At 38.2% G+C, this 26,104-nt stretch overlaps 1 protein-coding gene across 7 annotated transcripts in view; it reads right to left on the bottom strand.

The window, feature by feature from the left end:
* LOC120634466 (inositol 1,4,5-trisphosphate receptor) overlaps positions 1–26,104 on the bottom strand; it is a 105,098-nt gene that overhangs the window by 75,764 nt on the left and 3,230 nt on the right. For all 7 annotated transcript variants that reach the window (XM_039905075.1, XM_039905076.1, XM_039905073.1 and 4 more), the window contains exons 2-4: positions 5,079–5,199; positions 4,305–4,375; positions 2,385–2,506 (exon numbers count right to left, since the gene is read on the bottom strand). In XM_039905075.1, coding sequence (XP_039761009.1) covers positions 2,385–2,506; positions 4,305–4,375; positions 5,079–5,161 — 276 coding nt within the window. In that variant the 5' untranslated portion in view covers positions 5,162–5,199. The remainder of the gene's footprint in view (positions 1–2,384; positions 2,507–4,304; positions 4,376–5,078; positions 5,200–26,104) is intronic.

Here is a 26,104-nt window from a genome sequence, read left to right on the forward strand (position 1 = left end):
TAGGTTAGCCCACTACCATCTTAGACTGCATCATCATTTACCACCAGGTGAGATTGCAGTTAAGGGTTAACTTGTAGCAACGTTCCGTTTTACCGAGGCAAATGGGAAGTTTTAAATTTTTTGATTTTCTCTGCTCTGTTCTGGTGGGAGGCTTCTGCCGTGGCTAGTCACCACCCTACCGGCGAAGACATGCCACTAAGCGTTTTAACGTTCCAGTACAACGTCGCGTAGAAACCGATTAGGGGAATGTATTAAATATAGCTGCCATACTTCCTTACAGGTTAGCCCGCTACCATCTTAGACTGCATCATCACTTACCACCAGGTGAGATTGCAGTCAGGGGCTAGCTTGTAGTGGAATAAAAAAAAATGCTGCGATATGTTTTTATCACTTGTTTGCAAATCACACGTGTTTTGCAGCAGCATGGTGGGTTGATGCTCCAATTTATTTTTCTTGAGAGAGGGGAGACCTGAGAGAGGCTAACATTTTTTATTCCACTATAAGTTAGCAATTGACTGTAATGATAGCTGTTAAGTCATTCATAATGCAGTCTAAGATGGTAAAGGGCTAACCTGTTGGGAAGTATGGCAGATAAATCAAATCCATACCACTTATCCGCTTCTACTAGGCATTTTACCGGAACGCTAAATCGCTAGGCGGCACGTCTTAAACGGTAGCGTTGTACCTAACCAAGACCGAAGCCTCACACCTGACATCACGATAGAAAATTCAGAAATTAATTTCCGAAGCTGCCCCTGCCGGGGATCGAACCCATTACCTCTACCACAAAGCTTATCACTGCGCCAGGGAGGTCGCCAAAATGATTAAAGAATATGTATCACGTACCTACATGACGTTTAAAGAAATAAATAAATATACTACGACAATACACACATCGCCATCTAGTCCCAAAGTAAGCGTAGCTTGTGTTATGGGTACTAAGATAACTGATGAATATTTTTTATGAATAATATACATAAATACTTATAATATATAGATGAACACCGAGACACTGGAACGAAATCATGTTTATCACACAAATATTGTCCAGTTGTGGGAATCGAACCCACGGCCTTGGACTCAGAAAGCAGGGTCGCTGCCCACTGCGCCAATCGGCCGTTTGTATTTAAAGCGCGGACAAAGTCTTGTGCGTATGCTAGTCGGCTATATATATTGGAATTCAAGATAGTTGCCACTTATTAAAACGGGTCAACTGTATCATTTGAAATGACTTCGATGAGAGAAAAGAAATAAATAAGATTTAATGTTCGAGACGTTTCTATGCAGTTTATTTAAAGACGTAGACGAATATCACAGTAAGAATTATAGTTATGGCCGTAAAACGGAACGTTGCTATTCGTTAAAGCTTCAAAGGGCTTCGCAATGTTTAGATAGTTACATTGTGATTTCATATTTCCGTCGGGAAATTTTAGGTGAAAATTGCTACATTTAACATTCCTCAATAACGTTGCGACTGAGAGGTTGCCAAGACCTCGCAGCTGCCGAGTACCGTACAAGTACCCACTTCACTTTGTGAAGCTCATCACTTAATTTTTCTTGGGTGTGTGTGAAGATTCTTTATACTTACCTTAACCTGTTAGGGAGTATAGCAGTTATATTCAACCAATACCCCTAATCGGTTTCTACGCGACATCTTACCGTAACGCTAAAACGCTTAGCGGCACGTCTTTGTCGGTAGGTCAGTGACTAGCCACGGCCAAAGCCTCCATCCAGACCAGACTAGGAAATTCGGTCATTATAAATTCCCACATTGTCACTGCCAGTAATCGAACCTCCTGTAATGTAATGGGACCTCTAACTTAAAACCTACGTTGTTATCTTTATATATACATTTCTTGTGTGCATGTGTATGTCACTGAACTCCTCCTAGACAGCTGGACCGATTCGAATGAATTTTTTGGTATACGTTTGTGTGGCACCCTCGATGGTTTAGATTCCCGACAGATGGCGCTGGGGTCCGCTAGTATATATATCTTAATATATATAAATCTCCTGTCACGATGTTTGTCCGCGATGGACTCCTAAACTACTTAACCGTAGTAGCAGTCTGGTCCAACTTAAGAGATATGATATCTTAGATCTTTAATTATAGTCGCAATTTTATTTTATTGCAAATTATTTGTCACATGTTATATATATATGTATATATATACTACAATACTCACTTAAGGCTAAGCGATACTGAATACTTTAAAAACAAAATCAAACGCAGACGAAGTCGCGGGCAACAGCTAGTATATATATATATTGCCATACCTCTATCAGGTTATCCCGCATTAAACTTACAACTAAATAAGATTGCAGTTAAGGGCTAAATTGTAGTAGAGTATTAAAACTAAACTAGAGTACCTAGAGTGACTTACGTGCAACCTCTTCAGCAGCCCCGTATCGGTGTCGGAGTTCGCGTTGGCAGACTGTTTGGCGGTGTTCCAGAACTGCTTTTGTGCTGAGTAGCGGTTCATAGGGCATATCTTGAACAGGCAATCTGAAATAAAAAATAAATTATGCTTTGAACCGATTCATAATAATTCTCAGCATATTTTAACCGGTTTACGCAAGAAGCGACACAGAACCGTGGAATTTGGAACTCCCTACAAAAGACCTATGTCCAGCACTGGGCGTCTATCGGTTTATATGAAGATGATGATGACGCAAGACGCGCTAGTCCTTTTGACAAATGCCTAGCCTATTTTGGGGCGCGTGCGAGTCCTACTTCGCTGCAAAGAACAAAAATGATATAAATTATACATATTTTCCTTAATATATCTGTGTAAATTCTTATAAATCAAGATAAAATCCAAAAAGCTTCATTTAAGAAATAATAAACACTTTTAGCTAATTTCTAAGAAAAAGCAAGCAATCTAAGAAAAACGTTGTGCCTTGAATAACTTATGACCATATAAATTTTCTGCCGCTTCAGATAACTTGTACTTATAGCAAAACGTGCAGCAAATCCCGAAAATACTTGAAATCAAAGTTCGCAAAACCGGTTAATTTCAGTCAATTGAAGAAGAAGAACGGAGATCTCTGTTTAACCGGTAAGAAAAACGAAACCGATACTTTAATGATCGAAACCGGTTTGAATTTTTTTCCGGTCTCCGGGCCCTGTATGACCCAATGTACGCATCAAAACTGCCATCTATGTGCTTTTGAATGAAGAACTATTTGACTTTGACTTTGACAATGCTGAACGCAGGCCTCCTTTCTTATAGGAGAGAGGGATTCAGAGCTTTGCCTAGCAACGTTAGTGTAACAAATTTTATTGCATTGTCCACCCGAGTGCCAATTAATATTAATTGGGGTGGGCTCACTTGGGACTTTTTTGGATCGTTTTGAGTATATTGAGAGTCGGTTCCAGTTATTATGATTAACATGACGAAATCATGATAGTTAGAACCAGTTCTACTCTAACTGAATCTGCGTGGTGGGTACATGCTTCAAATTTCTGTCGGCTATAACAAGCAGCTCACTCAGCGCTGGGGGAAATAATATTTTTTTAATAATAACTAGCTGTTGCCCGAGACTTTGTCTGCGATAATTTCGGTATTTCACAAATTCCACGGAAACCTTAAATTTTTCTGCGATTTGTTTTTGGATATTAATGAGTAATTTAACCATGTGGTACACAACTTTTATTTGTCAACAATAGCTTCTTAGCGCAAGCCATAGAATTTTGTAGGCAAAATATTGCTACTTTATGCTACACTAGATCTGCCCTGCGGCTTCGCCCGCGTAAATTACGGGACGCAGCGTACTGCAGCATAGTCTACACTTACCTCGATAAATCAGATACCAAACGTAAAGTTTATTGACTCGTACTGGAAGTGCCAATTATAAAAATTATGATACATCGATTACAGTTATGAGCCCACCTTAGGGCACGGGTCTCCCTCCCTCAATGAGAAGGGGTTACAGCCGCAGTCCACCAAGCTGGCCTAGTGTGGATTGGTGGATTCCACACGCCATTGAGAACATTATGGAAAACTCTCAGGTGAATATAAGCAAGTGATTTTTTGTTACTTATAAAAATTTGTGGTGCGGGCTGGGTCCTAACCCGGCTTGACGAAAGTGAAGTCGAAGTCCTACCCACTGGGCTAACACTGCTAATGATATTATGTAAGTATGATATATATGTACAAGAACGTATAACATGTGGGTATATAAGCAGGAAGGCGGGAAACGCGGCGCAGTGGGTCGGGTATATTGTGTACAATAGAAGAAAAAGTTGTCAGAAATTATCCGCGTTGAAAGTAGCAGGGAGCGCTAGTTAAATAGACACTGACCTCGGAACTTTTTTGGCGGATCCGTCAAGTCGCCAGCCTCGGGGCACACCACGCATCTGTCGTCCACCAACCTGTAACAATATTTTCATTAGCAGCCGCTATAAAAAGTTACGTATCTATTTCAATTTAGCTAGAACGGTATATTGGAAGTTTTTGTAATTTTTAAGCAACTTTGACGAGAGCAGGGTAATATATTTGAAGTATATGTATGTAAGTTAGGCTGGTTTCAGTCGTATCTGATCGGTCTTCAACTATTAAGAGCACTAACATACATATAACAAGTTTTTAAGTATATAGCACAACCAAAATTACATGATATGCACGTCATTTACAAAAGCACATACGAGTAGCATTGACAAAGCATCACGTAAACTTAATTTGACAAAAATTTTTGTAGAAAAAAAACAACATAACAAAAAACATTTGATGGCAAATGTTCCTGGTTTTCTCCCCTTAATGCACCTGTTCTCTTTTCCCATTTTTATTATCTCTTGTGTCAGCTCCTCTTAAGTTCATTTCTTTGTTGAAGATCTACTGATTTACGCTTACGGACGGAACCACTGACGGAATTTCCTCTGCTATCTGTATATCCGAAATTTGTAACATGCAATACATTATAATTTTTATTAGAGTTTCTACCTACACTTGGAGGAATTATCAATTTTTATAAATTTAAAATGCATATAAAAAATTTCGGAACCGACAGGATTTGAACCTGCGACTCTCTGGCAATAAATTAATGGAATACATTTAAAATAATCGGACGTCACTTACCCCAAAGTGCTGAGGAAGCCAGCGACGGATCCCTCGGCGTACAGCGACACGATGTCGCCGAGGTGTAAGAAGCTGTCCCCCATTTTGCCGCTTCTTCCTCAGCCCCACCATGCAATGACACCTGTTAATAAATAAAAGACATAAGACTCGAGAAATACAGCACATTATTTGAAGTGAAAATGGAGCGTTGGGCAATTTTTGGGTGAACATAAATAATAGTACATCGTAACCTAACGCGATCCCCGTCCTTACCCTTCAACCAAAAAGAAAACTTAAATGTGTTGGTACTTTTTGGGTGACCAAAAAGCCTGAAAGTAGCGTGATCGTCACCGCACACTCCTGATATGTACATTTATACTCGGTATACATATGTATGTGTGTGTGTGAATGGGTGTTTGTGTGTGTGTGTGTGTGCACATACACAGTATACATATGTCAATATTATCACCTCATTATTGGCTCACTGCGGAGCATAGGTATTATCTCAGAATGAGCAGAGTTAAGGTCATAGCCTACACTGGACAGGTGCAGATTGGAGTACTTACACGCCCTTGAGAACATTATGAAGAACACATACGTATGCAGGATTTCTCAAGATGTTATGTTTCGCCGTTAAAGCATGTCATATTTTTAAAACGGACATAACTCTGAAAGGTTACGAGGTGCCGGTGATCGAACTCTGACCCCCGAAAGGGAGGTCAGTTCGATCTAAACCTAACCTAACTAACCACCTAGGCTAACACTGCACGTTTTACCTATGCTCTGTTTAGCGGCGTGCACAGGAATTTGGACGAGGGTAAGCATAAAGAAGTTCTCCTCCGCGCCACTTATATGAAAATTTTATGGTAGGCAGCACTTTTGTGCATGTATGAAGTGCACGCAATTTTCCCTTTTCCACACATTAAACCTGACTGTTTATAGAGCTTAGAGTATAATAACGAGGCCTGGAATATCTCAGATATAATTTGTTTGGATAATTCTATTAACATTCAAGTATGGCTGCTGTCTAACAGTGTTGCGTCTCACAGCATCTTTAGACAAACCAACTTGTCGGTAAATGACCGTAGCTAAGGGACGTGGTTGGCCCGTCCTAGGCAGTGCACATTACCCATTACAGTACCTTTATTTCTTTTTTATTATAGTTAGCCTTTTACTGCAATCGCACCTAGTGATTATTGACGATGCTAAGAATGTAGTAAACACACCCTTTTAGGGTGTCACGTTCATATTAAACCTTTACCACGTCTTTAACTATCGGTAGCGCAGTGACTAGTCACCACAGCGGACAAAGCCTCTCACCACAGCAGAGTAGATTCGGCAGATTTCAAGAGCCCGGGTCCTCCCTTGATGATAGCATATTGCAATAATAGAATTTTCAAAATCTATCTACTAAACTCACTAACACAGCAGGCGAAGTAATTATATGAGTTTCTGCTACGTTATTGCAACAACTAATTGTAGATTGTGTTGGTCACGACTCGCGCCTTTCAAAACGGTTTACCAAAATCGGGTATGCGATATTTTTTTGCCTCAACATTTTAAAATTCTAGTGCTAGGCCGTCCTAGTGTTGGCACGTCTGTAGATGCTCTTATAACCAGCTGAAATTCGTTGTTAAGTTATCTGATGCCAATATATCAATATGAATGCATGATGAATTAAAAAAATAAATGTTACGTCGTCCAAATAAAAAGCTGTTAGGTGTACGTAAACAGAAGTGTTTTGAGTGCTATGCCTTGAATAAAAACAGAGATCCAGATGAGTGTGGTGTCCACCAATCCGCACTGGGCCAGAGATGTGGACTACGGCCTTAACCCTTTCTCATTGTGCGAGGAGACTCGTGACGATTACACACATTGGATAATATTATGGAGCACTTTCAGGCAAGCATGTTTCCTCACTATGTTTTCCTTCACGTTAAAGCAACTGATATTTTAATTGCTTAAAACGCACATAACTTAGAAAAGTTAGAGGTGCGTGCTGGGATTCGAAACCTGCCCCTCGAAAGTAAAGTGGAAGTCTTAACCACTGAGCTATCACCGCTCCGCTATTTTCAATATAATGATATCTAATATGAGTATAGATCGAAGTCATAATAATATGTAATCCGTCTCGTATGTAAACGATTTACAGCGTGACGTCAAAAGCGACTATATCCGGGGAGTGTTCTGCCAGATCCTTTTTCTTTTAGCATGAATTAAACAAAGAGCCATGTGTTCAGAGCGCGGAATTTCATGACGGCTGTTATCAAATTAAAAAAAAAATTATGTTTAGTGCCATCAGAGACTTTAGTTTCACAACAAAGGCTACATCAATGGATTCCGCGTAAACTAACGTTTCAGTTTATAAACACTGCGAATATACTATTAGATGTTATGATATAGAAATTTTAGTGACAACTCGTCCGGGGAAGTACCACCATGCCAGTGGCGTGCATAGAGGGTATGCACTGGGTATGCACTATGCAGATGATCTAAAGTAAAGAAAATCTGCAGTACGAGTTTTAAGAAACCAAAGAATAGGCAATTTAAGAGTTTTGTAAATTTAAAATGCATATAAAAAATTTCGGAACCGACAGGATTTGAGCCTGCTACTCTCTGGGAATCGCGGCCTGAGCGCTTTCTCCAATTAAGCTACGGCTCTCCTACCGTCGATGCCGAAATTAGTATATGCAATTCACATCAGTCTTATAGCGACTGTAGCGTCATCTAGTAGGAAACGTTAGTGTAGTAGGAAGCGCTCAGGCCGCGATTGCCAGAGTCGCAGGTTCAAATACTGTCGGTTCCGAAAAATTGTATATGCATTTTAAATTTATAAAATTGATAATACCTCGTAGTAGGTAAAAACAAAAAAAAAATTGAGTTATAAAAAGCCTACTCGTACTGGATATTTTCTTCATTTTATAGCATCTGCATACCCTCTATGCACGCCACTGCACCATGCTTATTTCTGTCGGTAAGCAGTATTGTTGCAATGTTGCGTTACGGCCGGAAGTTGCCGGTGTAATAACAGGCACATCAGGTTTAACACCTACGTTTTAAACCCGAGAACATTACGAAGAACTCTAAGGCATGAAAGTTTCCAAGAGATGTTGTCCTTCACCATTGAAGCAAGCGATATAATCCCCCCCCCCCCCCCCCCCCAAACGTTGACAACAACGTCAACGTCAACGTCAAATATTTAATATATAGATATATACAACAAATGGAATTCAGTATTTAAAACTACGTTTCGGAACAACCAAATATACCCAGCATTTTCATTGTTCTTAGGTAGATACTTGTCTTGAACAAAACAATCTGTTTCTCGCAACTTCGTCGGCTTTGTTTACCCGGTACAATAATTATAGTTAAAAGGATAATTTAACTATAATTATTGTACCACAAAAAGACTGATCGATCCGTTTATCCGTTGCTGCAAGAAATAAGGCTCAAAAACAAAAACCCAAGCGCATTTACAGTATAAAGTATAGTAATAAATAAATATAGGCCATCAAGCCCCAAGCGTAAGCGTAGCTTGAGTTATGGGTACTAAGATGACTGATGAATATTTTTATGAATATAATACACATAAATACTTATAATATACAGATAAACACCCAGACACTAAAAATCATTCATGTTCATCACACAGACATTTTACAGTTGTGGGATTAGAAACCACGCCGTTTACTCAAAAAGCAGGGTCGCTACTCACTGCGCCAATCGGCTGTCAAAATATGATGCAGGCGTCCACCAATCCGCACTCGACCAGCGTTGTGGACTACGACCTTAACCCCTTCTCATTGTGGGAGGAGACCCGTGCCCTGTATTAGGCCGGTAATGGGTTGATATGATGATGATGATGACCTATGGTTCCGAAACATGGTCGCTTACTATGGGCCTCATAACAAGGCTCAGGGTCACTCAGCGGACGATGTAGAGAGCTATGCTCAGAGTATCTCTACGTGATAAAATCAGAAATGTGGAGATCCGTAGAAGAACCAGAGTTACCGACATAGCTCAACGAGTAGCGAAGCTGAAGTGGCAATGGGCGGGGCACATAATTCGGAGGAGGGATGGACGTTGGGGTACCAAGGTGCTGGAATGGCAGCCTCGCACTGGTAAACGCAGCGTTGGTCAACCCCCGACGAGGTGGACGGACGACATTAGGCACGTCGCAGGTAGCCGCTGGATCCAAGCGGCACAAAACTGTGGAATTTGGAACTCCCTACAAAAGACCTATGTCCAGCAGTGGACGTCTATCTGTTGATGATGGATGAATGAATGATGATGCACGCGTATATTTTCGACTTACCCGTTAAATCCATCTTCAGTATAGTTCTACTAGTTTGATCAAGAGTTTGAACATGTCGCACACGAAGTAAAATAGGTGCAGGATCAGTTTATAGAACGCGCGCTTCAAGTCTATAAGGTAGTAACCGACCACTAGGGCGACCACACACGCACAGTAACATAGCACCTTGCGGTTTTTAGTTATAACCATCTGTAATTATTGGTCGGCGTAAGTCCGACTTGATTAGAATCCACCCTATTACTAATCTGGTTTATATTGTAGCCTAGGTAATTTTAAGATAACAAAAATACAGTGTATTAACATGCACGCGTTGTCGGTGTATGTCCGACTTGATTCGAATTGACCCTAATAATAATCTAGTATGTGTGTGACATTATAAATGTTTACACGCCTTAAATTGTACTTACACTGGTCGGATATGCACCAACCTTCTTACGCGAGTTGAAATCTAAAATTTTTTGCTAAAATCACCGATCTGTAGCCATTTTGGTTTAAAATGAGACAGATTGCTGTCAGGCAAAGTACTTTGTGTTTGTCTGATGCACTTAAATAAACTTTGTCACGTATTAACTCTTTCGGCGAGAGTATAGACTGAGGTAAGACTAAAATGATTAATAGATCTCAGCTAGAATTCTGATATCAGGCAGCCGCTAGCCGTTGGTACCCAAGGTAGCTCTAGTTTTAATTTAGGAATTACGGAATTTTCAATATCGCCTCACTACAGAAGAGAAGTATGTGTTAAAATATCAAATGACAAGGTTGCTTTGAAGCACTCGGCTCCACTTTCATCTCTCACAGGATAGAATAATGTGTATATTGTGAATATTAAAATGTAAATTGTTGATTTTGGAAAAGAGCAACTGCCGAGTTTCTTTTCGGCTTCTTCCCCATAGAATCAACCTTCTGAACCGGCTGTAATATCACTACAGACAAACAGACTTCACGTTTCAAAAGTGTCTATGGAATAAGCCTACTTGAATTTTGAATTTGAATTTCTTTATTTCAAGTAGGCCCACTTTATATGCACTTTTGAAACGTCAACTATGTATTTTTGTAGTGACTCTACCAACGGTCCGGAAAGCAGATTCTACCGAGAAGAGCCGGCAAGAAACTCAGTAGTTGTTCTTTTCCAACATCAACATTTACAATCATTTTTCTATCTTGCGGGAGATGACAGCGAAGCTGGCTGCTACCTTGTCATTAAGAAATTCAACAAACGTATTATCTCAGCCATAGAACTTTTTTTTTATAATTCTAGGGTGTATATTTAAAAAAAGAAAGAGTTTGACTTTAAACTGCTAGTGGTTCGATCCGCATTCATTACGCCGTATTCTCAAAGAACGTTACGTTTTTATTTGCTTCTTTTCTATCTCAGCCATAGAACAATTATTGTTGTTATAAAGATAAATGTGTCAGAGCCAAAAAACCATTTTAATAAAGATAAATATAGATATATATATCTATATCTATCTTAGCATCTCTCTATCTCAAGATGTATCTATCTTAGCCTATGAACTGATCTTTTTTAGCGAAGATATATCATAGATTTTTGCAACTAAACGACAGGGTTTATCCATCAAAAATTTTGATCAACATTACATTACACTTTTAACGAAGCACTTAAGGATGTTTTTTTTTAAATCCTGTTATCAAGCAAAGAGCTTTTATAATAATTTAACCGTGAGGCCGAAACCAGCCAGTAGATGTCGAGTTTTATCTGTTACTAACTTTCCTCTATAGATAGCGGGGCCAATCAATATGCGGAGTGGATGCGTATGCTAAACCTAATCAGGCAAGTAAAGGGCCTGATATATTTAGCTGGCTCCCCTGAAGCGTGGATGCTTTAGAGGCTTACTGACCTGGATACTAACTAGGGAGGTAATATTCATTAGAGGGAAACTCCTTCGCGCGACTCTGTTCAAGAACGCTTGTTTTTTTTAAACCCGCGTGAAGCGATGCTTTTCCCGAGCTATGCCGGTTGAATGCAAGCAACCTTTATGTTAAGCCTTACCATACTTTACCTAACCAGGGGAATTGCATAGTAACTACTATACAGTTTCCCTGACAGATTTTGGCCACGTTTGCCAATCTCCAGAGTTTTCGGCGCGGAACATAATATAGTGAAAATATAGTAAAAATCGGTTTATAATTGTTAGAGAAATCGTTTAACGAATATACAAAAAAAAACGACCATGAATAGAGAACCCCCTTTTTCTCCCCCTTTTCCTTTTCCTTTTTGTAGTCTGCTAAAAAAAACGACCTCCCTGGCGCAGGCGCATGCGCGGTGATTTCTATGGTCTTGTGGAGTTCCAAAAAGCCCCGGCTGGGGATCGAACTCCGCCGGGGCTATTTGGGATTATCTTAGTGGGTGCGCAAACGCAGGTGCACTCCCCATTCCCTCACTCGCATTGTCCGAGGGGAAGGCAGCTCCAACGCGACCGGAAAGCGATCAAGCGCAAGAAGCGTTAGAGTTACGTAGAGCACGTTAAGCTGTTGCTAAACGTACTCTTCGAGGTGCGGGGATGAATCCCCACAAATTTCCAAACTCCGGGCTGGAAACTACTAAGAATTTATTTAAAAAAAAATATTGATAGAAAACCCCAATACTATTCATCGGCCCTAACCGGGAGTCGAACTCGGGCCCATGTGCTGAAGTCGAACATGCTCACCACTAGACCAACGAGGTAGTTTCCAGATAAGGCTTGCCATTCCCTCGTTAATAATTTTATGCGAAAGATACATCTATACAACAGTAACAGATTTACAATATTATATTGAAGGATGCATAAGTATATAAAAAAGCAAAAAAAAAAATCTACACAGTCGAAGTTGCAGGTATCGGCTAGTAACTTTATAATATAAATTTTCCTTTAAGCTTACGGTAAATAAAACGTTTAAATATAGTATATAGAGTAAAATGGCATCTTTCAACGTTTAATACAGGAGTCAGGCTCTCAAGTATCTAGGTCAGTAGATCTAAAAGAAATTGCATTAGCGTGGAAAATATTTGCACATTCAAGCTCGGGAGTTAAAATGGCTGAAATAAAATTCCCCAGAGAGCTAAGTCAACGAACACATGTGCTTTCAATGAGTAAACAAACACTACCTTCGTTCATTACCGCACCAGAGACAAAATAGAACCGCGAAACCGCTGCAGTCAACATTTTTGTTGTGTTTTAGTGTAAAAAATAATAAAAACGTAAATCTTGTTAGCCCTCGACAGCAATCTCACCTAGTTAAAAGTGATTATGCAGTCTAAGATGGAAGCGGGGTAAACAAGTTGGAGTGTGGCATTCCAATCGGTTTCTACGCGCCATCGTACCGGAACGCTAAATCGCTTGGCGATAGGGTTCTATCGGTAATAAGCCAGACCGTAGCTTCCCACCACACACTACACCAGTGAGCATTTGGAAATGATAATCCTAAATAGCCCCGGCCGACTTAGATCCCCGGCCGCGCCGCGCCGGGACTCGGGTAAAGCTCGTTTTTTTTCAGCAGACTTAAAAAAAGGAGGGGGTTCTCAATTTTTTGTATATTCGTCGTTTTTTTGTATATTCGTTATTCGATTTCTCCATCAATTATAAACCGATTTTTATGATTCGATACTTTCCTTGTTAGGAACAAAGTAGATTTACACACCGACTTAAAAATGTTTGTTTGAAAATATTTATTTTTGCGTTTTAGTTGTTTTACAAATTCATTTTTTTTTTTGTTCTTTCATTCAACACACTTCTGTTTCATTCTTATTTGAAACAAATTTTACACTAAATAGTAATCAAAAAATTGTTTATAATATATAGAACATAAAAAAAAAATATATACAAGTACACTGTATATAAAACCGCCCATCCACATTTTCTCCTCTATATATTTTTAAGTATTTGGTTATGCTGTTAAAGATTCTCGGCACAAGCGAGTTAGGAAATCGGGGTTTTCCACCAACATGCCTCGGAGAGCACGGTAATCCGTTGGTCTCAGTTGTTATCATTGGAGCGGAAGCCCGCGCCCAGCAATCGAACATAAGTAAATGACAATGATGAAAGAATGAATACACTTTTATTGTACACCAAAGAAAAAAAAAGTAGTTACAAAGATATAAATACATATCAAGAGAGTACAATTTGGTGGCCTTATCGCTACATAGCGATTTCTTCCAGGCAACCAATGGCGTAAAAATTGTTGATGTTGGAAAAGAGCAACTGCTGAGTTTCTTGCCGGCTTCTTCTCGGTAGAATCTGCCTTCCGAACCGGTGGTAGAATCACTACAAACAGACAGACTTGACGTTTCAAAAGTGCTTATATTAGGCCTACTTGAAATAAATGAATTTTGAATTTTGAATTTTGAATTTTGAAAAGGAAAAAACAGAAAAGAGGTAGGTGGTGCAATAAATAAGATTTAAAATTATACAAATTATATATATTATATATATATATATATATATATATATATATAAAATATACAAAATATATTACATATAAATACAAATAAAATATGTAACATAAATACCTATATAAATATATAACATAATTATAACATCCTCAGTTTATATGAAATACATAAATAATTAAAATTACACACTTAAAATGATCCGCTTCAGCGTTGTTCGGCTGAAAGAGACAAATAATGATCCTTCACTAGTTTCTTGAAGGTCCCAATCGATTGTGCCTCACGGATATCTAACGGCAAGGCGTTCCATATTTTAAATAGCCTGAATCGTAAATGATCCGTTGAAGAAGGAGGATTTGTGACCAGGCACCTTCAAGATTAACTTCCTCGTAGAACGAATGATAGTATCATCACACATCGTTTACTACAGATACTAACATATTAAATCGATGGTTTACGAACACCAACGGAAAGTAGTGAGAGATAATGCAGTAAGTATCTCTGTCCTTTTCTCTCACGCGCAAATACCATAGTTTGCTTACAAAAATTTTTGTTTCCGTTAGCCTTCCTTTAGTCGGTTATTGTATATATATTTTTTAATTCCATAAAAGAATTGGATAATTATATTAAATTTTAATTTACATATTGTACACGTACCGTACATAAGTAAACTAATAATAAATCCCATAGGATCTTATTTTAAATCCTGTAATTTCGTTGGCTTTTGTTTAATCGATTAATATTTTTTTGATTCGAATTCGAAAAATTGGATTATTAAATTAAAATGTAATTTACTTATTGTACACGTAAAGTACATAAGTAAACGCCTTGGTTTTAATAATTCCTATATTATCGTATTTTAAATCCTATTATTTCCTCGGCTTTTAGTTAGTTGATAATTATATTTTCACACGTGATTAAATTCAATTTTAATTTAAATACTTGTACACGTACAGTACATAAGTAAACACGTTTTTTTTTAATAATTCCTATGTTAGCTTTTTGTTCTTAATCCTGTATTGTATCGCTCGTTCTTGTCCCTAGCTAAAATATAAGTCAAATGTTCACTTTTCGAATAACTGTACACTATTTTGAATAAATAACACACTCGTTTCACCGAGCAGCGAGGCGTACTGAGGCATTACCTAAAGTTTTCATGATCCGCATAAAAAGTCCGCAATGACTGATGACTGGAACAGCCTTGCCTTTGTCTAGAGTGTTTGTTTATTTTTTCTTCTCTACGTATGTTCGTGTCATTTTCTGATATAATATATGTATTTAAACAAAAATAGTGTTAGGTTTACGTTCATTTATTCATCATCATCATCAGCCGACTGGCGCAGTGGGCAGCGACCCTGCTTTCTGAGTCCTAGGCCGTGGGTTTGATTCCCACAACTGGAAAATGTTTGTGTGATGAACATGATTGTTTTTCAGTGTCTGGGTGCCTATCTGTATATTATAAGTATTTATATTACATTCATAAAAATATTCAACAGCTATCTTAGTACCCATAACACAAGCTACGCTTACTTTGGGGCTAGATGGCGATGTGTGTATTGTCGTAGTATATTTATTAATTTTATTATTTACATTTATTATACATCAGGGCTCGGGTTTCCTCTTAGGTATAGAGTTTTTGTCAGCCACGCTGTCCTGTGGCTCGCTGTAGAACAAACCTTCACGATGTTTTCTTATATAACTCTGAAAAGTTAGAGGTGCGTGCCGGAGTTCGAACTCGATCCCTCCGAAAGGGATGCCGAATCACTGACCACTCGGCTATCACTGATTTATAGATTTATTCACTGGCCCCTAAGATACGGGATTTCCTAGTTTAGGGGTCAGGATTCCAAAGACTTATTGTACTGAGTTTTTTCTAATTACTAGAAGCAAACAGAAACCAAGGTATCAGTTTTCTTCGCCCCTAGTGTAAATTACGAAACAAACCTAATGCTGGACTCATCATCATCATCGCATACAGATCACTTGTCTCCTTCCACAATGAGAAGGGGTAAGGCCGTCAAACACGCTGGCCCGATTGGTGCACTCCACGCACCTTTGAGAACGTTATGTAGGACTCTCAGGCATGCAGGTTTCCTCACGATGTTTTCCTTCACCGTTGAAGCGAGTGATATTTTAATTACTTAAAACGCAAATAATTTAAGAAAGTTAGAAATGCATGCTGGTATTCGAAATCGCCCCCCGAAAGTGAAGTCGATCTCGGACCCAATGCGCTATCACCGCCTTAAGCTTGGAGCAAGTAACATTTTTTTTAAAATCCCACTGTGTAGGTACTTATTATAGATATCCCTATCACTATCCCTACTAATATTATAAATGTGAATGTAAGTTTGTTTGTTACGCTTGCACGCAAAAACTACTGAACCGATCATCATGAAACTTTGGAAACATATTCTTGGAGGTAATAGAAGTAATATGGGATACTTTTTATCCCGTAATTAAGCTCAGTTCCTTGGGGAGAGACAAGGAATTTTAGACAAGGACTAAAAAAATGGAAAAAATGTTAGAAATATTCTTCGTTAATATTTAGCATATAAATCTATTAACAATGCGATTTCGATTCGTCCTATAACGATTACTATTTTTTGTAAGTGATAGGAGGACCTGAGACTGGTCAGACAGTTCTTTTCAGATATGGTTTTAAGATTTTTTTTTTTTAATAAGAATACACAACTTAAAAATTGTCCATGTGTCTCAAAAACAAAAACAAAAGCAGACGAAGTCGCGGGTAACAGCTAGTATTATATAAATATTTATTATATTATTTTTATGTATTTTGTATATAATATAGTATCATTAAATTTTATTGTATAAGTATGTAAAATTTTGTTATTATTTATATACATTGAATATCCTTAGTAGTTATTATGTAGTATATTGTACTTTTATTTGACCTATACCATAATTACGAGTAAATCGTCTTACTCACAGCTGGAACAGATCTCGTATAGAGATAAGCTTTCCTTTGTACACTTCATGTATCTTATGTTCACAATCACAATTTATGGTACGGTACATTTATAAAAAATAAATAGGTAGGTAATACAACGTGGCCAGGTCCCCTCACTTTTATGTTATGTAACATCTCGTTTACCTTTTGATAATTTTGCAGGATTAGATATCCCAGAGTCCGGTAAATGAAGGTGTACTACAAAATACATCAGACGACCGACGCGTCGGCGACTCAGGGTAATCTTAAGCTTACCGAAATAACTAGATTCGGAACGTAAGCCGTGCGGATTAATAGCTTAAGTCAAAGGTTAAACTCCAATTAGTTACCAATACAATCTCATAGCCTATTGTTAAAGAACGTGGGGATAGGATTTTGAATAATACTATGTTTCACTTTTTACATTTGACATATAATCGAGCAGAGTTTCCCCCAACAACTACAGAATGAATGCTTGAGAAGGTAATGCTTCTACTGTTATACGGCTCAGGTACCGTTTACAAAACAAAACGAACCAATTATAATATTTTACAATATTAGTTTCCGGTAAATTATTTCACAAAATGTATTGTTATTTTTCTATTTGGAAAACATTAAATATTTAGAGAAGTATTATTACGAATTGTTATTAATGAATCTTGTTTATGGCGTAGCGTAGGTATCAGCCAGGTGATCAACCGCTAACATTATCTTTCGATTAGAGTTAGATGTAAAGTTTTAAAACCACCAATCCGCAATGGGCCACCTTGGTGGACTACGGCCTATGCCTTTCTCATTCTGAAAGGAGACGAATACGCGACGGAGCGGTAATAGGTCGAAATTATGGTGATATTTTAAAAATATCAAAAAAACTATATGATAGCCGTAACTTCGCCCGCGCTAAGATGGTTTTATGTCGTCATGTTATAATATTTGGCCACTCAATTTGGCATTTTGGCAGGGCGTGCATGGAACACCTCTTACAAAGTGTCGTCCTATGTCCATCAAACTGAGGTGCCGGGATTACAGGCTCATGAGACATCTTCTCATGCGCCCGTGATTCTACCAGCAACCACGCCCTTCTGACCGGAACAGAGCTATGCTGCTTTGCAGCAGAAATAAGAAACAAATAAATAAATACACTAAGACAATACACACATCGCCATCTAGCCCCAAAGTAAGCGTAGCGTGTGTTATGGGTACTAAGATGACTGATGAATATTTCTATCAATATAATACACAGATATACTTACTTATAATATGCAGATAAACACCCAGACACTGAAAAACATTCATGTTCATCACACAAACATTTGCCAGTTGTGGGAATCCAACTCACGGCCACGAAAGCAGGTTCGCGCGCCAGTCGGCCGTCATTCAAGAAAGAAACATTGTTACTGATATTTGGAAAAATATCGCATAGGGAACGTTTTCAACATTTTGGTAATGTACGGTAGTAAGTAGTAACATATAAAACATTATTTTGGTAACCTCAAAACTGTTGAAACCGAGTATCCGTATAGTGCAGTTTCAGTTTAAAGCGGCGATAGCCTAGTGGTCAGGAGTTCCCCTTTCGATGGGACCGAGTTCGATTCCCGGCAATCACCTCTAACTTTTCGGTGTTCTTCTTCTTCTTCTGTTCCTAGGCCTTTTTCGCACTTGGTTGGTCTGGAACCTTCCGTTGTACGTATGACCACTGATGCGGCTCCCTGCTGGATCACTCCAGCCAGCCGAGCTCACCCCAGAAGCTTAGCCTGCCGCCCAGGTCGCCGAGAGCTTCATGGAGTGTTGCTGAGGAGCCAAGGTGTGCTGTGGTGTTTTCGGTGTTATGTGCATTTCCAATTTAATCAATAATTTAAGCAATTATATATAAATTGCATTGACGGTGAAGGAAAACATCGTGAGGAAACCTGCATGCCTGAGACTCGGGCTAAGAGTTCTCCATAATGTATGTTCTCAAGGGCGTGAGAAGTCTACTATGTCGCTATGTCACTTGGTCAGCGTAGCTACGGCCTAAACCTTTTTATTCTGAGAGGAGAAGAAGCCGGTAATGGTTTATTTATTTTACCATATAGTTTATTTTATATATGTACTGTTTTTGTAATTATTAATATGTATGTATATTCTTAGAGTTTTGCGCACAGCTATAAGGATTCATATGTGAGCCAATTCCTCATAATGGTTGCCTGGAAGAAATCACTTTAAGTGATAAGGCCGCCTTTGTTACACAAATTTAAATGACTTGTACCTTTGTTCTCTTTAATTTTTTCTTTGATTGATTGGGTTGATAATGGAGATACAGTTTAATATAAACTTTAAATAAATTAAAATACCTACAGCATATAAATTGCAAATGCCAGTTCCTTGAGCGCGACCGTCCTAACCTTTGTGATCTGTAGACGTGATAAAAACATCCGTTAGTCCGCACCGTACATGCTTGAATTGTATTATCACGGCAACAATACTCTGTATAAGATTTGCACGCCGGTAATCTTTGAGTAGGCTGCAAGCCGTGTGAGAAGAGAAGGAGAATACCCGTTGAGGAGTTGTCTACACCGCTTCTCATCCTGCGGTTGTCGTACGAGGCGACTAAGAGAACATAACCAAACATCAAAGCCCAACGTGGTGATCATGGGCAAACCCTCACGGTGGGAGAGGGCTTTAGTCCTTCAGTGGACTGCTGTAAAGTAATCGTGGAGTATCGTAAGAGTATAGAAACAAAACAAGTTTTTTATCCACTAAGAATTCCTTAAAATCCAATAACAAACAACTCTGGGCCCAACTTGGGAATCGAACTTAGGACTTCGTTTTCCAAAGTAAATATGATTACGCCGAGGAAATTAAAAAAACAATCATTTCTATTGAAATCAAAAACTGGGCTACTTAACAGCGGAAAACAAGCCTATGAAAAGTTTCGAATCCTGATTTAGTAATAAAGATCTTATATTAAAAAAGGTGTAGTCGGTGGCCACATTTTTCACTATATTCAAACTACCTTAAAAGATAAAAAATGGCACTGGTATCTGGGTCAACTGCTACCTAATGAGAATTTCTTTAAAACCTAATAAATAGCTAAGAACTTTTGGCTCGACCTGGGAATCAAACCGAGGACTGAGTGACCATAGTCAAACATGCTAACAACTAAACCAACGTGACAATTATAACAAAAAGTACAAACGTAAAATTTATTCGTGTGTATGATATAAAGTTTTCATTTGTTTGACATAGTGAGGAGTGACGAGATGAAATCTGCTCATTTGCTGACTTTGTTGTGGGGCCACGTTGACAGCGCTTAATGAGTAGGTAATTTTTTTTCTATATTTACACTTAAAAACTGTAACCAAGTTAATTTTACTGTGACGTGCGATACTCGAGAACGACTCTACAATTGATACTAATGTCATAATAAGAGTAGACAACAGACAATCGCAAGCCGAAAATTAACGTGTGCGCAATTATAAAAAAAAAATTAAAATAAATCAACGAATAAAGTCACATTATTGCAAGACCTTAGGGCCTTAAAAGTAAATGTGGCATAACGTCGGAATAGTTATTCAGTGTATTATCACGCTCTGACATTTGAAAGGGGCTCTAGTTGAAGTGTTACAAAAACTGCATAACTATTCCGGCGTTATACGATGTTTATTCGTAGTTATGTGCGTTCTTAATTTAAGGAATATAATATCACTTGCTTGCCTGACATTACTCCATAATGTTCTCAATGCAGTGTGAGTTCTACCATTCCGCACTTGGGCAGCATGGTGGAATGGCCTAAACCCTTCTCATATTAAAAGGAGACCCCCTGCACTGTAGCGGGCCGGTAATGAGTTTTTGATGATGAGTGTCCTATCAAGGTAAATTCAAAAATTCAAATTCAAAATTTCTTTATTCATGTAGGCCTATCACAGGCACTTATGAAGCGTTCATACATATTTGTTTACATAATTGTAACGGGATGGTGATAACTTCGTTCGCCAACTTAAATCTAAAGCTACGAGGGTTCCAAACGCGCCCTGGTCTAAGAAGAGCCCACAGCAAACTTAGCCGGGTAAATTTATTTTTTTGTTATCACCATCTTCCAGTAAAATTAAATTAAGCTATGAAGCTAGAGCAATTCACACCCAAGCTTTTTTATCGTTTAAAAAATAAAATCAATGTGATTCTCGGTAGAATCTGCCTTCCGAACCGGTGGTACCACGTTATATTAGGCCTACTCGAAATAAATGAATTTTGAATTTTGAATTCCGTAACGATCCAGTAAACGCGTGTTGAGTGGCCACAAATAGTCTCAGTTTATTAGCTCTTTACGAGCAACAGAACGGCAGCCAGATATCAAAGAGCAATTTGTAGATATGCTGTGAAACGGTGAAACTCTTACTTTATTACTGCTTTAATAACTGACCTTTTAATTGTGGAAATATTTCTGTTGTGTAATTTTAAAAGTGAATACTTTTTTAGGCGCGTCAAGCACTTATTTGGGGTAAACAAAAATAATGAAACTCGGGTCATCGTCACCAAACGTATATGTATAATTTTTTTGCGCTTGTAAGAAATATAGCGGTAGTACTTCCTACTTGAGCATCAGAGAAAATGGATCTTATGCCTATTATTTTAAAGCTTAATTTTCCAATAACCTGAAATTCCTTAGATCTTTTTGCAGAACTTTTGCAAAACCAAAAATCTGATGGTCACAATTGCAAATCTAAAGTGATATAAAGTCCATTTTATTTTGAGAATACAGAGAAATTTTTTGAGGTTTACCTTTCTCTCGTATGCAAGCTAAAAAATCTTGTTCCAAGTCTACTGATAACGACTAAGGCACCATGAGGTATTTTTGAGATTCGGAGGACGCAAAGTAATATAAAGTATTGAGACTCTCAATACAACACTGAAGTATATCGAAAATGTACTCCTATTTTTATCAAAATACCCACCGACACAGTTTCATGAACACTGTGAACAAAATACAATATTAATTATTTTTTAAAACTATAAATGAATTGAATAAGTTAAGATTCTAATCAATTGAACAAAATATCTGGCACATATTATGTTAAGGTTATCTATAAGTTTAATTATTTACCCGCTTTACAAAATTACCGTCACACTCCTGTGAATGTAAAGGGATACCATACTCCGTAGAGCGTCACCGTAACATAATCGCGACCGCGAGACGGCGGCTTCAAAGTGCCTATTGTACGGTCACAATGCCGCCGTTTAGACATGCCTCTGAAGCGAATTTAATACCCGTACATCAGTGGCGTGCATAGAGGGTATGCAAAGGATATGCACATGACATAAAATGAAGAAAATCTCCAGAACGAGTTATAAAAACTTAAGGGTAGGCTTTTTATAACTCTTACTGGAGATTTTCTTCATTTTATATCATCTGCGTACATACCCTTTCGATACTCACTATGCACGCCACTGCCATACATAAGGATATTCCAATATTCCTCTTTTTAGAGAATATTCCAAAATATTCTAATTATTATATTTTTCATTGTTCGTATGGATCTAAGGTTATTAAAAAAAAAACTAATTTATGTTTTCCAAGTTATACTTCTTTAGCGGCGTTAGGAAAAAATCATGGGAGTGACATTATACGAAACGAAACGAAACGAAATGCGCGCGCACATGGGTTACACGATCTTAACAGGATGAAGGTAGTTGCAAAGCGGAGAGGGTAACATCGTCCACCAGCTCACTTTTTACATTGCGCGGCGCACACAGTCACAAAAAACCGACACACTGAAGTTAGCTATAAGGTTTGACAGTGTACATTTTCAAAGTCTGCGGTCTCATTCCGGTGATTTAATTGATTCAATTGTACAAAAATCTCAAATTTTAATGTTCAGTGGTTGTAATAAAATGAGATAAGTCCTAAATAGATAATACGTTATAACTTCAATGTATTAATTACCCTTTTTTCTATTGTCAGTGTCGTTTTCTCTACAAACGTAGATGCAATTTTGAAAAGATTTTTTATCTTTTTAAGCCAAAGAAGTATAACTTCTAACACGTGTGCATAAGTGCACACACGTTTTTTGTTTTTCATCTGTCAAGTGTCAGTTTACGAGTTCCCTAAACATTACGCCCCGGAAAATCGATGTCGTAACTTTAGACGGCGCCTAACGTCGTTTAGTCATCATCTAAGAGTTGGTGTAACTTTTTTTTCTCTATGCATAACCCAAATCATTAGGCATCCGATTTAAGCGTTTCCTACGTTTCGTGAAAACGGGCATCATCTTAACATAGGTTTAAATAGATATCCCAGCGACTATGTCATTTTACTCGCGCATCTCGAGTGAAGTGCCGTAACATTATCGTCTATTGTACGCTTTGTATGCGACGCTGCTGTGGCGTTCAGACAAGCTAAGCCTCTGAAAAGAATTGTGTACTATGCTGTACTAGAATAAAATAGAGAAGTTTTTATTTGCTGAAATATGTGTACAAAATAGGTCTTAATATAACAGAGCTTCAACATATTCTGCCATTTCGGCAAGCAAATATTTTAATCACAGAGGATTATGATAGTAAATCAAAAATATTTAAAACCTAACTAACAGAATATAATTTATTATAAACTAGCTTTTGCCCGCGGTTTCGCTTACGTTAAGTTCAATTATTGATTTGGTAAATTTTAACTCAAAAATCTGAAATTTTCAAATTTTCATCTCTTATTTTAAAAATTCCAACCCTCCCCCAAATTAAGTATTTGTGAAACACGTATTTCTTTATTTTTAATTACAAAAAATAAAATCAAAGTTTCATGTATGTAACTTGAAAAATAAAATTATAAATGAACGATTTTATACAAACTTTCATCCACCATTTAACCCTCTTATGGTTGGAATTTTCAAAAATCTTTTCTTAGCGGACGCCTACGTTGTAATAACTATATTTGTGCAAAATTTCGGCCCGATCCGTCTCTCCGTCTTCTGGTTAGAGCTGTGCGTTGATAGATCGGTCAGTAAGTCAGTCACCGTTGCCTTTTATAGTTTGCCACAGCACGGCTAGCATGGGCAGGGCAGGAGTCAATTATCTCCCCGGGGAAAAGATAAAAATTTACCTTCTCCCACAGTTTTATCAACTCTCAGAGCACTGGCGCGCAAGTAGAAATAATATCCAAATAATAAATGTGTATTCATAAACGGGGGTAAACTTCTCCTATTCCATGTTCCAGTGGATTAGCAGGCGAACACGTTAATTATATCTCTTGGGATATAATCGGGGATATAATTTTTATCTCCCGCCCGTGGTAGCCCTGCTGCCGGTGGTCAAATCCGTGACCTCCACTCGATAGGTTTTGTTTCGAACCTTCAATCTATCTGACCTGGGTTTAACTATGCTGTAAACAGTTAATTAAACGGCATCGGAAAACGACAGACAAGGTCGCGCCGCAGTGTCGTCCGACAATGCAATGGGCACTTGAAATTAATTGCTGTACGTATAGACGGCACGCGTTCATTTGATAACGCAACATTTTAATAGCACACCAAAATAATTTTATTGTAACCGAATAAATTTCTCAAAGTACGCACTAAAAGAAAAGAAGTCGTAGCCTAATTATATTTTCAAATGGACAATTTGAGATGGCGATAAAAAAAGATAACCCGGCTAAGTTTGTTGTGGGCTTCATCTAAGACTAGCAGGGCTAACACGGGCAGGAGACAAAAAATGTATCCCCTGACAAGGAATATAATAAACGTGTCCACATGCTTAAGAACAGGAATATGGAATAGGAGAAGTTTACCCCCGTTTAGTAAACGCACATATTATTTGGATATTATTTCCACTTGTGCGTCAGTGCTCTGAGAGTTAATTAAGCCGTGGGAGAAGATACATTTTCATTTCAGCTTATAGAATAAAGGGTGTGAATTATTGCTCTAACCAGGTTGCTTTTCTAAAAATTTTAAATGACATTGTGAGATGGTGATAACAAAAAAAACACCCGGCTAAGTTTGTCGTGGGCTTCGTCTTAGACCAGGTCGCGTTTGGAACCCTCGTAGCTTTAGTTTTAAGTTTACGAATCGCCATCATCTCACTACCGTGAAATTATTATGTACGCATCAAAAGTGCCACCTATGGGCCTACTTGAATAAAGATATTTTTGACTTTGACTTTTAACTTTGACATCCTTTCTCTGGGGATATAATTGTATCCTGCCCACGCTAGCCGGGGTGGGCGCGTTTGGAACCCTCGTAGCTTTAGTTTTAAGATTACGATTGTAGTTATCGCCATCTCTACTCACCGCTATGTACACATTTTGTATATAATCAACGCATCAAGTGTCATCATAAATTTGAATAAAGAAATATTTGACTATAACTTTCAAATTAAGTTAGGCTGCGACTTTTTCTTCGTATTTAATTAGGCTACGACTTTTTTCCATTTTTAAACTAGGCTACGATTTTTTTTTCGTTTTTTATTAGGCTGGGATTTTTTTTGTTTTTTATTGGGCTGCGTCTCTTTTCCGTTTTATATTCTCTTTTTAATTAGGCTGTAACTTTTTTTAAGATAAGGCCGGTAGATAAAGCCCCCGCTAAAGCCTTCTTGATGATCTCGAGTCCTTCGTCCACCTTAAGCTAATCTAGCAAAAGCAATCCGAAGTAGCAATTACCGTACAAAATAACAAATATAGATCTGTTTTTATTTTTTTTGTCTTTTCATTCGGAACGGTATTCGTTTTTCTTAGTTTCTTTTGATCGCCGCGAAAATGGTTAACAACGTAAACCAGATACTTTTGTCCTATTTTTGTTAGACTGGTGGGATGTTTTGACCGAGGCTAGTTATAAAAGACGTACCGCAAGCGATTTAGTGTTCCGGTAATTTTTTTTTAAACTAGGGGTATGGCTTTGAATCAACTGCAAAACATATGCATACTTTGCTTGACTAATGACTCGTTGGTCTAGTGGTTAGCATGTTTCACTACTTTTCGCGTGGTCCTGGGTACGAATCCCGGGTCGGGACAAATTACGTAACTCTATTAAAGAATCTTCGACACCAGCGCGGAGCAAGGAAGTTGGGGTGTCTGCCCCCGTGTCTCGGAGAGCAAGTAAAGCCGTTGATCCCAGTTATTATCAGTTAAATTGTGGTAATAGTCGTTAAAGCCCACCAACCCACATTGGAGCAGCGTTGTGGGTCTCTAGAACAGTCTCTCCTGTGAGAGACGAGGCCTGTGCCCATCATTGGGACGTTAATAGGCTGCGAATGATGATGAGGACATATGCAGTGTAACACGCTACTATCGTGACCAGAGAAAATTCAGAAATTATATATATAATTTCCCCTGCCGGGAATCGAACCCGGTACCTCCAATAAAAACCACAGAGTGCTGTGAAAATTCAGAAATTGTATACCTGTATAATTGAACCTGAGGAATCCGAGACCTCTCA

Source organism: Pararge aegeria, chromosome 24 (genome assembly GCF_905163445.1).
Source record: "Pararge aegeria chromosome 24, ilParAegt1.1, whole genome shotgun sequence".
NCBI classification, from domain to species: Eukaryota; Metazoa; Arthropoda; class Insecta; order Lepidoptera; family Nymphalidae; genus Pararge; species Pararge aegeria.